Genomic DNA, 13372 nt, shown 5'->3' on the forward strand with positions numbered 1-13372 from the left:
TCTCATTATAAAAGATAACTTATTTTTGTAACACATTTATTTCTTTACAAAAAGTTGTAAACAGTTTTTTATAAAAGATTATCTTATAAAATATGAAATATTATTATTATAAATGAGTTACCGTGCGACATCGCACGGATTCCTTGCCTAGTAATAAATAGTTAGAAGCCTTCCATCATTTTTGTTGCTATGTTTTGGATCATCTTTTACTATTTGATATATTGTTAAACTCGGTCATTTTCATATATCAAAATTCATATGCTTTCTTACCAAAGAAGAAGACAGAAAATTTAGTGGAAGGGAAGAATTACTGAAGACTATAGCTCTGAATGGTGACTGCGGTTTGAACGGTGCGAGACAAGTGGTTTAACTGCGGTTTGAGCGGTGCGGGACAATCGATTCAACTGCGGTGCGGTTTTAACAGTTATAAAAACGTATAGATATATAGTAGATGTAGAAATTTTTGTTACTGTTAACTGCAGTGCAGAGCGGGGCGGTTGTAAACATTGGAAGCCTATAACTGGATTTCAGCACACAGTGATATTAGTCTACCTAATTAAATAAAAAGTCTCAGGAAAGCAACAGCCTAGCTAAGATACCAAATCCCATAACGTACGAATTTAAAGTAATTTATATTATCCCTACCGTGTCTCCAACTTTTACCTCCACACCATGTCTCTCTAGCCTTGGAAACATCAAGGAGTATCTTAGCCAGTTTGGTGCAAGTAGCATGGCACCATCAACTAGAGTGTACTCAGTGTCGGCCATGCCCCTGTGTACTCTCTACTCTCTAGCAAACGCTACCATATCCATGCACTTCAAAATACTTTGTGACTCATTTAAACATATGGTTTATTCATCTTTCTTTTCACCGATGTTCAGTCGTTATTACGATTTTCCGAAGGATCATTTCCGACGACAGAGTGCAAATATTTGTTCTAACTTGGAAATGAAATTATCGTAATTTATACTATACAGTGCATTTTTGTTTCTTTGGAAATGAAATCATCGTAATTTCTATTACACAGTGCAAAGATTTGTTCATTTTTACAAAATTTTATTTCTGTGTACGAATTTTTTTTTGGCTAGCGGTGTTATGTGTAGTAAATTTCTATTAAATAGCTGAATTAATCGCAGGTTCTATAGTAAAATAGAATCATTTTGTCATAATCTTGAGTACCGTAGAAAGATTTATATCATAGATGTGGTGCAGATAAAACTCTCCATCGTGAATATGTGAGTTACAGTATAAAGTAAAGCATATATAATCATTGTTCGTGAACCTAAGCTATTGGTCATAGTTACATAGTGTGTTTCGAGTTTACTATTCAATTCGATCAAATGTCCATTATAATTATGTAAATAAATATGCATTCGTCCGCCTTGATCGTTAAAAGGTTCGTCTTGCGTATCGATGATTTACACAGAGAAAGAAGAAGGGATGGGTGAATGAATGTGGCAAAAAAAGAAGAATGGACTTGGGCTTTTGTAGACAAGTGGACTTATGAATATTTTATATTTTTTTTCTTACCTGTGGAGGCTGACACCTAATCGCTTTTGTTTGTGGAAAACGTTTTAGAAGAGGGGGATTTGTGTTGTGTGTAATAAGCTTTCCTCAAATCTTCTCTTCCTTTCCATCCAAAACGAAATGAACAATCTCTATTCACGGAGATTCAAGTCCCTTTGATTCACAATCTCAACTTTGTTGGTCCGTCCCAAACAAACTCTGGTAAAATTTTAATGATCTTTCTATATCCACCGATCGACGATCACGATCTCACAGTAACACACAAAATCTTATGATTATGTTATTTTATCGACTGATCGGTTGAAATATGCAACTAACCATTCTGATCTGGGTTTTGTTTAATCAGTTGTGAAGATCTCTACAGTTATTGATGTTTGATCATCTGTGATCTTATTTGGCTTAAGCATCAACATCATTTCTCTCGCTACTCTATATCACGATCGGTGTTCTATCCCTACTTAGCATCAATCAAAGGTAGCTCCTTTTTTTTTGTTTCTTACCAAAGATTCTATCTTTACCAATGAAACTAACTATATAGATCACAGGACAGAACAATGCACTAGTCATATGGTTTTTGCTGATTTTCAGTGAGTTTTATTATATTAACATTTGGTTGAGAGCAGTGCCCAATGGATACTACAACTACAACATCAAATAGTATTGTTAGCCCTTCTACTACGCTACAAATCTGTAGCATCATCCCCGAGAATCCCCTCGCCGCTATGGAGTTGCCATTGCCTTCCTTTCTATCTCTGAAACGACACTGCCTTGGCAACAACTCTGCTCCTGGAGAGTTCTTCTTGGCTTCTTGTCCTTCCATTGTCCTTCACCTCCTCACAACATGCGATTTAAGCCCTCGTGACCTTGCCAAACTCGAGGCAAGCTCTTTCTTGTTTTCATGCCTTTTTGTTTGCTTTCTCATTTTGTTTTTCTTGCCTCAGGCGACGTGTTCCTTCTTTAGGAAGCCTGCAAACTTCTCTCCGGACCTTCAACTCTCCATCTCAGAGGTCGCAGCTCTCGACATTTGCCTAAAGAAATCCATATTCGAACGCATGGGAGAGGAAGACCGCCAAGAGATCAAAAGGAAGTGCGGAGGCTCCTGGAAGCTTGTCCTAAGGTTCTTGCTTGCCGGTGAATTAGGTTGCAGACGTGAGAAATCACAAGCACTCGCTGGTCCTGGTCACAGCATTGCAGTGACATCAAAGGGCGTTGTTTACTCTTTCGGATCTAACACTTCAGGACAACTCGGACAAGGAACTACTGAAGACACTTGGCAGCCTAGACCAATCAGGTTATACTCACTCACTTCTTTGATTTATTCAGATTTTTTAGCATTAATTAATGTTGAAGTGTGCATTGAGTTTGCAGATCACTCTCCGGGATCAGGATTATTCAGGCAGCTATTGGCGCTGATAGAACAATGTTAATAAGCGACGCTGGTGAAGTTTATGCCTTTGGGAAAGATTGTTTTAGCCAGCCTGGATTAGAAGACCAAGAAACTAAGCTCATTACATCTCCTCAGCGAGTCAAGTCCCTGACGGAGATCTTCGTGGTTCAAGCTGCTATTGGATATCATTTCACAGCGGTTTTGTCTAGAGAAGGTAGAGTCTATACATTGTCATGGGGAAAAGATGAGAGACTTGGTCATGGAAGTGACCGTAACTGCGTGTTGCCTCATCCTTTGTTGGGGCCCTTGGAGAACATCCCGGTTGTGCAAATTGCTGCTGGTTTTTGCTATCTTCTTGCTCTAGCATGTCAACCTACCGGCATGTGAGTCCCACTCTATGTTCTTAACCCGGTTAGCGTGTGCTTACTTTTTGTTTGCTTCTGCGTAGGTCTTTGTACTCTGTGGGATGCGGTTTGGGTGGGAAGCTTGGGCATGGTACACAAACCAGTGAGAAACAGCCTCGGTTGATAGAGGAGTTCAGTGTTTTGAAGATGGAACCGGTTATGATCTCAGCAGGGACATGGCATGCTGCTGCGGTGGGGAGAGATGGGAGAGTCTGCACGTGGGGTTGGGGTCGGTTTGGCTGCTTGGGTCACGGAACCGGAGAGTCAGAGTTGGTTCCCAAGGTGGTAGAGGGACTAAAAGATGTTAAAGCGGTCCACGTCGCCACGGGAGATTACACAACCTTTGTTGTGTCTGATGATGGTCAGGTGTACTCATTTGGTAGTGGAGAGTTCGCCAATCTTGGTCAGGTGAGTCTCTGTGTGTGTTCTTTTTTTTCGGTGTTTGGGACAATGGTGTCTTGAATTTTCATTTGGGGGTTTTCAGCAGGGGGATGAGGATGACAACACACTGATACCAAACCTGGTTTCGTCGTTGAAGGAGATAAAAGAGCGTGTGGTTCATGTGAGTTTGACAAACTCGATATCATGGGGTGGTCATACGTTTGCAATGACCGAGTCAGGGGCGGTCTATGCGTTTGGGACTGGGGACAGAGGACAGCTTGGGGTCGAGCTTGGTGATAACTTGACGGAAAGAGCGGAACCGGCTAAAGTTGTCGGTATTGATCTTTCTTAGAGATGGTGAAAGAAACCCATCTTCTTAGTTTAGGTTTTGCATCACCATTGATCTTTCCTACTAATGTTTTAATGAAGTGATTGTACATAGTAATTTAGTAACATGAAGGTAATGATGACATGTAAGAATTGTTAGATGGTTTATGTTACTTTTGTTAGTTTAACCGACGAATTAAGGAAACAAATAAATGTTTCTTTAGATGTTCTGCGTTGCAATTTTACATTTTGGCGTGTTTCGTTTTTTTTATCTGTAAATTGCCGTTGATGACTAGTTACGTCTCAAGAGCAAGGACCTGTGAACTATAGGGGGGAGGGTGGAGCAAGAGTTTGATACTTGTATCTAGAAACATTTGTGAGTTGTAACTGCAAGAAATCTATATACCAATAGTCAGAACATATAGACATGTTTCAAAAGTTTTTTTTCAGATACAAGAAACATAGTTCTTATTTTATGTTTCTGATTGTATATAGATTGGTTTCAAGATGCAATAGTCATCCTACTTACTAGTATATAATTATGCCAACTCGTTCTAAAGTTAAAAAAAAAAGTTACCCGTTTTAAGATAATAGTCACCGTAATTATCTAGGTAATTGCTAATTAGTGTCATAGCTTAATTGACCATTACCGAGATTAATCATTAGAATGAATGACTATAATTTTGTATTCATTTCATACTGAATCACACATGATTCGATCATTTGGAGGTTGACTATAACTTTTTTTAACTACTATTAAAAAAATGCTTACTAGCATTAAAAAGTGCTAGTAATTTTTTGGGGTTTAACTTAAAAATTTACTAGCATTAAAGTTAGCAAAAAAAAATTTACTAGCATTAAAACTGAAAGAACATACTGAAACATGGATCATAATAGAAGACAAAGATATATTTTTTCTTCAAAAAAAAAAGAAACATGGATCATATATACAGCTTTCGACCCTTGGTATTATTGATTGCCGTTATAAACTCTCATTGAAAGACACCAACATATTAATTGGCCAATCCCGTGAGATGTGTAGGTTACTAAAATTAGTAAGGATTATGAAAATTATTCCCAAATAAAATGTGCACTATATTACTACTAGTATAGTTTAATTGGTCGTCGGGACACCTTAATTACACCCGTTATGATTATCAAATACTAGTAGACAAACAAATACTGATAAGAACTCATCAAATTAAATACTTGGATTTTTAATAATCGAACAAACTAAGCAACCACAGTTTAACAAGTCCTTAAACATTCATATAAACACAAATAGATGCTTTTACAAGTTTATTAGTATATCTTTTGACAACACATCTACTATTTTGTCTAAAAATTACAATATCTAGAAGGGGGTGGGGGCGGAAAATTCATTATTATATAAAAATTCCTGGTACGAAATGTCAATAGCGAAATGAGATGAGATATCATCATTATCAGCACATGGCTGCCATGTGACTCCCTCTTTCGTGCCACCATTTCTTCAGGGATCTCATCTATTCATGAATATGTCCATACTATATGTTTATTGTTTGCCTCTTTATATATAGTTAGTTACTACGACTGATATAAGAGCAATGTTTTTAACATTATATTATTCGGTATAAGAATATTGGGTCTAATCATTTGTGTTTCTCAATGATTAGAATGCATTTTCTTGTATTTCAATATTTGTTTTACCCGTTCCGCCGTTTGTCCAAGCCATCGCGTTCCGCGTATGTATGTAGACCGTTGACGAATATACTAATCGTCCGCAGTTGACAATAAAGCTAAACTTATGCCAAATTAGAATTTATCAAATAAATAGTTAATCAATTTCGAATTCTAGACTCCTTAAAACGGCTAATCTATTGCAATAGTTTATAAGGACCCTAGACGTATATTAAGTTATCGTATCAAGATGTCGTAAGGTTCTTTACTTTAGGCAATTGTATTTTCTTGACTCTTCGTGTATCCTGGCGATAAATAAACAGAATAATGTCTGGATTTCGGTAGAAATTAACAGAATTGTTCTTATACAAGGGAGAATATGAATTAACCATAGTCTATATGGTCCATAGTATAACAAACAAGTAACTATGTTTAAACTTTTAATACTAATAAATACATTTCTGATCATTCCTTTATTTCTTTCTTTTTCTTTTTTTGAATGATTAATTTTTATACAAGAATATACTGATTCTACAGAAGTGATCCAGAATAATCATGTGTTACTACGTGTCTATCTCATATCTCTGTAGATGCTAAAATATTACTTTTTCAGTGGCCAGGATTTGAATCCCGGTAAATTCATCGTATTGAGTTTTTGTCCTCAATTTAACCACCAGCCATGGTTCCTTTCGCAATGAAGCATACATGTTTTAGCTTAGAGAACACGTGGCCCTCCAGGTTTCTTTAGCGACATGAAAATCTATCTTAATATGTTTTATCTTTTCATGTAGCTATAGATTTTTGAAGTTAGCAAAAAAAACTTTAGATTTTTGGCAATGAGAAGGGCTACAAAGCAATCTAGATAATAACTACACGATTTAACATGTGAAACTTAATAAATGTCACTAGTTAAAAAGAGCAGAATTGCAATTTAAAAATAATAAAAATTCTGATGAAAAACTGAAAAGAAAAATTTAATATTTGATATATTTTTATTTGTTTAGAATCTGCATTATACAGGTTTCATATATATTCAATTAATTTCGTGAAATCGCAAAGTGTGTGAATAAAAAGACGTGATTTTACTAGTGTGACTAGTAAAAGTTAATGAAACACACAATCATTCCATCATTTTGAACATTACCAGTCATCGTATACAGATAAAAAAAAATGTTCGAATCGCATTATATCGATTCTAATGATCCCACTTTTATCAAGATATCATTGTAAAAATCCTAGGTCTCTCGTTTAATATAATGGGAAGCTACTTTATATCTTTAAAGTTGTGATATCTCAAATCTCTTATATCTTTGTCGTTGATCTTTTAATTTTATTACACTTTCTAGTACATTTATTTAATCTTTTAATCAACCAATTTCTGCAAATTTGTTGTTCTACTGAAGTTGGTTTGAAACATATTATCTCATCAGCCTTTTTTTCAAAAAAAAAACATATTATCTCATTGAAAAGTTCAGATACGGAAAAACGACTTTGGTACCGAAAATTAAACAAAAAAAAAATGATTGTTTGAATTAGTTTTTGGTTTTAGTTTTTAGTTTTTAAATTTTGGTTTTAGACTTTAAGATTTTTATTTTCAGGTTTTTGATTTGGACAATTCTCTTAAATATCACTTTTTAATTTTTTTTTGTCACCAAAATAATCTTCAAAAGAAAAATGACCAAAACAGTATTTTTTATTTTGAAAATTTTAATTTTTATTTTTTATTTTTTAAAATTTGAAACTTCATCCTCAAAACACCATCTCTTAACTCTAAACCATAATTCTAGATTAGTTAACCATGTAATATAAATGTATGTTTACCTTTTAATAAAACTTATTTTGGTAAGAAAAATAAATTAAAAAAAAACTATCGTAGAAAATTTATCTTTTGTGGAGTTTTGAATTTCAGCTTTTGGTTTTTGGTTTTAACGTAGTTTTTTTTTCAAAAAATTATCAATGCATTATTTTAAAATAATAAAAAACTACCAATAAAATATTTAGAAATTTTCAATAAAAAATTCAAATATTGTTACTGCTATTTAAAAATAAAAATGTATTAACAATTTTAAATAAAGTTAATTTTAAGTATCATACTAAAATATAAACCACAAAAAATCTATAAACTATACAAAATTAAAAATAATTCAAATTATTAAATATTTATTAATTTTTATATATATAATATATATTTATTTTTAACACTTGAATGGATATTTTTCAAAATTTATATAATATATTGTATTAATTATATTTTTATGCTTTAAATTTTTTTAGTTATTGTTTAGTGTGTCTAATAATTATCAAAATTATTAAATAATTTTATTTATAGAAATTAATAACTAGTGGTTTACCATTAATTAATATTATATATAAATATCATAATTTATTTACAGATATGAGACACAAATAAATGATTTACTTTAGTGTTTTAATGATATCTTATCTAAAAAACTTGTATGGAAAATTTCTCTTTATAAGATATTATTTATTAATTATTAATAATACTTTCTATAAAAAATAAAAAGAAATTCGTGTGTATTTTTGCCCACAAAAATGGATTTTTGTTTTTTTTTCATAAATTGGTTAAAATTTTGAAAAACTAATTTAGAGAATCTATTTGTTAAAAATCTTGATTGACAAATTCAATGGTTTTTACAAATGCAAAAATTAAAACTAATACTTGATTGGACCAAAAAATGTTTTTTTACAAAAAAAAAAAACAAAGGCAATCATCATCTTAATATTGATGACATTATAATGCTACCAAACCTGTCAGATTGCAAACTAAAGTAAAAATTAAATGTTTCCGTACCTATAATAGCCTTCTATTACATTTTTGGATAACACGGCAATAATTCTTTTTTTTTTCGGTTACCTTTATAGCAATTTTGGTTCAAATGAATTATTTTTTCAAACTGTGGTTCCAATTAACTTGGATGAAACTTTCTCTGGACAAACTTGAAGACAAACCATATAGATAACAGAATTGAACAAGTTCTCAATCAACATGCCATCTCCGAGCCGATCACTGGAAAAGCAAGATGAACGAGCCATAATTTTTAAGAACCACTTGCTAGTTGAGTGGTTTTCTAAATTCGGGCTGGTTGTGAGCTTTTTCAAAAATAATTGATTAGATAACCCCAAAAGGTCGAATGATTCCACAAAATTACATCTGTTTGTTAATCACAGCATTCCAAAAATTTATGTGAAATCTAGCTTCTTTCACTTTCATTCCACCATTTCATTCCAAAATAGAAATATTTATGATTATGTATTTATGAAAATAAGCTGTTACCATTCAAGCCCAAATTAAGAAACTCGGAGCTATAACTAATTAACCCACGGCTATCCAAAAACTGGTGGTGTGAGAATGGCCAGTGGGATAAGAGGGCTGACGGTGGAGGGCATGTTAGTAATGAACGGTCAAGATGAAAGCCATGATTGTATGGTGTGGTCAGACAAGGCTCACATGGACGGACATGACATTTAAGTGGTTATCCACGTCAGCCACTGTCTCTAATCCAAAACCAAAGTCGGTTTCCGATTAATGGATCTAGAAACCGGTTCGATGTGTTCATTGTCAGAAACTAATTGAGTTTATGAATAGCGTTAGTTTTGTGAGTCAGCAATAATTGGCAGGGGAAATGGGTGGGTCCATTAATCCATTGTCTTAATTAACTCCTAATCATTCAAAAATGTGTTACGAAATGGAAATTTCAGAAAACATAATTTGAGATTATTAAATAGACCGACAAATGTAAGTGATTACGATTTTCTTTAAAGCTAGATAATCTTTTTGCTTACATCTTAAAGAACTATATAATGTTTTCGATCCAGAAAAAAAAAGAATTTTAGCTAAAGAAAATAAACGAAGGATGATAGTTTAATACATTGTTTTTTCTTTGGGTAATATGGGTCGTCCGGGTCCGAACACCTGACTAATCTTGGAGGTCAGGAGATAAACTATGTAAAATATTATCGATTTTCCAAATATGTGTAGTTTATGTGGCCGTAGTTTATATATGAATGGTAAATTTCAAATCTGGGGTGTTTAACACCTTTTCAAATCTATTGTACTATTCGAACTCGCTTATGTGGGCAGTTTTGATAGTTGTTGCCAAAAGAAAAATGTTTGTATTGTTACTCTCTACTGTTAACATCTATAGATGTATGCATGTATTAATGTTTCATGTAACTTTTAACCATGTATCACTCTGTTGTGACTGTGTTGTATTTTCGTCATATCGTGGTAGTTGCATATTTGTATGCTTGTCAAAGTACTTATTATGAAGTTAAATTGTCTTAAGTTTGTAAGTCGTACAAGCAAAACAAGATCATTAGTACACTGGAGAGTACAATACATATCGTATATGACATTATAATTAATATATATATATATATACATATATATATATATATTTATACGGTAGTATTAACAAACCATATATGCAACTGCAAGACGATGCATGAATTATTATCATCCTTATTACTAAGAACGCACAGATTCTTTTCAGTTGAGATTGGCCGGGCGCGCAATACAAGTTAGTTTTATTTTTATCAGCATTGTTTTTTCCTGGGTCAACAACAGTATTGTTTTATTAAAAAGGTGATTAAAGAATCACCAGTTAAAGAAAGCTAAATATTAATACGTTATACTTACACAAGTTATTGTAATTAACAAATTAAGTTTATGTATGATCACGACTTCAAGTTCTTTAACAAATGACTCAAACACGAACGAACATGTGTTTACGCAACAATTTTCTTTTTGAAAATAAATAATCTATCACGTCCCTTAATTTTAGCCAAAATTTTGCAATAAATTCCGCACTAATATGTTATTACGAAGTCTAATCATATTAAGAAATTGCACCACCTTAGTTTGTCAAAACATTTTTCATCAAGTATTTGTATTATATTATCCACTTGACATGTGTACATATGCGCTTAGAATATCCGTCAAATTGACCAAAATAATTGAGAACTTATAACTAGAAAAATCAAATTTCTTTTCTAGTTATTTAATAGTTTAGCATAGGTTTTCCGTACTCAGCGAAACCTACGTAATGTATCAAAGCCGATGGTGTACTTTATACAAGCTTTTTTAGCTGGTTGCGTCGGCTCCATTGTCTATCAGCAACCATTCGAAAGATAGGTGAAATAATGCACACCGATGAACAAACAAGGTGCTTACCCAAAGATCTTGGAAAACTATGTATTAACTATTAAACTATACAATCCAGAAACTCACAAGAGCTCCCATAGAAGTTATAAAATGAACCAAGTTAATTTTGATTATTTTCTCTATCATATTCAATACGTAGGTATTTTTTTCAATCATTTCTCCTTTTAGTACATATAAAAAGAAACAAAAAAGAGTGGGCCATTCTTTATTTAAAAATATAAATTGATTGGAGGAGATTTTCCTATATAAAGAGCACTTTCTCACCATTTTATCTCATCACCAAACAAAAACATTCAAATCTCATATACTAAATAACATCCTCTTGAGAGACAATAAAGAGAATGGCACTTCTTCACTTGTCTCTCTCCCTCTTCTCATGTCTCTTCCTTGTCCTAGCTCCGACTTACGTTGCTTCCTCTCATGTCTCCGACCCTGAACTCGTTGTTCAAGAAGTTAACCAGTGCGTATAAACTAATCTTTCTCGAATATATTTTTCTTGTATCATCCGCATTTTAACATTGTTGTGTATATATTTGTAGACATATAAATGCTTCTAGGAGGAATCTTGGTGTCCTCTCATGTGGGACCGGAAATCCAATAGACGACTGCTGGAGATGCGACCCCAAGTGGGAGAAAAACCGACAACGACTAGCTGATTGCGCCATCGGGTTTGGCAAACGCGCAATAGGCGGCCGTGACGGCAAAATATACGTGGTGACCGACCCGAGCGACAAAGACGCGGTTAACCCTAAACCCGGAACGCTAAGACACGCTGTGATCCAGGAAGAACCGCTATGGATCATCTTCGCACGTGACATGGTCATAAAGCTGAAAGAAGAGCTGATCATGAACTCCTTCAAGACCATAGATGGACGTGGAGCGAACGTCCACATCGCTGGCGGCGCGTGCATCACTGTCCAGTACGTGACTAACATCATCATCCACGGCATAAGCATCCACGACTGCAAGAAGAGAGGCAATGCTTACGTTAGAGATTCTCCATCGCATTATGGGTGGAGGACTGCGTCTGATGGTGACGCCGTCTCTATTTTTGGTGGATCCCACGTGTGGGTAGACCATTGCTCGTTGTCGAACTGCGCGGACGGTCTGGTCGACGTGATCCATGGGTCGACGGCCATTACGATCTCTAATAACTACTTGACGCACCACGACAAAGTGATGCTTTTGGGACACAGTGATTCGTACACGAGAGACAAGAACATGCAAGTCACCATTGCTTTTAATCATTTTGGTGAAGGGCTTGTTCAGAGAATGCCCAGGTAAAAAAATAAAGTTAACTTTTTAGTTTTTCTCTACACAGGTTTGATATTATTTGAACTAAAAGCCTATCATTTTTGGAAAATGGCAGATGTAGGCATGGATATTTTCATGTGGTAAATAACGATTATACGCATTGGAAAATGTATGCAATTGGTGGGAGTGCGGCTCCAACGATTAACAGTCAAGGCAATAGATTTCTTGCTCCAAACGATAAAGTCTTTAAAGAGGTAGTCAAGAGCTATATATATATATATTTATATATATCTATTTTAGTTATATGTATATCTAGAGTATAAATTGAACTACAACTATATGTGCTTTTAAAAAGGTGACTAAATACGAAGATGCACCTCAAAGCAAATGGAAGAATTGGAACTGGAGATCAGAAGGTGACTTGTTCTTAAACGGTGCGTTCTTCACGCCCTCAGGTGGAAGAGCTTCTTCAAAGTATGCAAAAGCTTCTAGTCTGTCCGCTAGACCGTCCTCGTTGGTAGCTTCCGTCACGGGCAATGCTGGTGCTCTCTCTTGTAAGAAAGGATCTCGATGTTAATCTGATCCATCTACTAAAGTTATAATGTATCTAATTAAATTGAAAAAGGATGTTCTCGTCCTACTATGTCAATATTTTGTTGCCCTTTAGTTTTTTTAATTATGGGGAGGGTTAAAGTTGTAAGTTGGACTTGATGTGTATACTAAAGTATTGTATGGATTCCCTTTGGACCAATGGGTTTCTTTTAAACTTTTTGGAGTAGGGACCAATGTATGTTGTGGTGGGGATGTGTGCAAGTGCTGCAAGATTGTTGATTCTATATTTATATTGTAATAAATGAAATCTACAACAGCTTAATTATCAACTGGATGTTGCATTTGAAGTTGAAATGTGAAACATATTGTCTTAGTTGAGAAAATATGCTTATGTTTTTGGGATGGCATTTAATTTGTCTACAAGATCTGTGAGGCAACTGTCAAGAGTGGTTTTTTTGTGAGTCTGACAAAACTAAGATCAGAATCTTCACTAGTTGGACTAGATCTAGCTATTTCTCTTGCTCTTGTGTTCCCGAGACGAGGAGAAATTAAATTCAGCGTTGGATCAATTATTGCAATTAAGAAGGAGGAGCCGAAATCTTTTTCAATGTGACTTTAGGATGAAACATTAAATGTTGCTTTTATCTAATTAATCATGTGACGAATGTATCACTGGAGTAATGAAGTTCAAAAAC

At 34.2% G+C, this 13372-nt stretch overlaps 2 protein-coding genes across 10 annotated transcripts; both read left to right on the plus strand.

Annotated features, from left to right (window-relative positions):
* Nucleotides 1–1524: 1524 nt before the first annotated feature.
* LOC125575206 (ultraviolet-B receptor UVR8-like) lies at nt 1525–4254 on the plus strand. Of its 9 annotated transcripts, none has more exons than XM_048736004.1 (7): nt 1525–1729; nt 1883–2002; nt 2117–2406; nt 2470–2819; nt 2897–3298; nt 3364–3727; nt 3804–4254. In XM_048736004.1, exons 3-7 carry the CDS (start codon nt 2158–2160, stop codon nt 4050–4052), a joined length of 1614 nt encoding a protein of 537 aa, XP_048591961.1. In that variant the 5' UTR covers nt 1525–1729; nt 1883–2002; nt 2117–2157; the 3' UTR covers nt 4053–4254. The 9 variants fall into 9 exon arrangements, with proteins under 9 accessions (XP_048591961.1, XP_048591958.1, XP_048591962.1 ...); XM_048736001.1 differs by having other exon boundaries at nt 1526–1729; nt 2152–2406; XM_048736005.1 differs by having other exon boundaries at nt 1528–1729; nt 1875–2002; nt 2152–2406; nt 3807–4254.
* Nucleotides 4255–11127: 6873 nt separating this feature from the next.
* Nucleotides 11128–13006, plus strand: LOC106353973 (probable pectate lyase 5). Its single transcript, XM_013793811.3, has 4 exons — nt 11128–11331; nt 11411–12151; nt 12241–12379; nt 12481–13006. Exons 1-4 carry the CDS (start codon nt 11213–11215, stop codon nt 12700–12702), a joined length of 1221 nt encoding a protein of 406 aa, XP_013649265.1. The 5' UTR covers nt 11128–11212; the 3' UTR covers nt 12703–13006.
* Nucleotides 13007–13372: the final 366 nt, after the last annotated feature.

The sequence above is a fragment of the Brassica napus genome, chromosome A7 (genome assembly GCF_020379485.1).
Source record: "Brassica napus cultivar Da-Ae chromosome A7, Da-Ae, whole genome shotgun sequence".
Taxonomy (NCBI): domain Eukaryota; kingdom Viridiplantae; phylum Streptophyta; class Magnoliopsida; order Brassicales; family Brassicaceae; genus Brassica; species Brassica napus.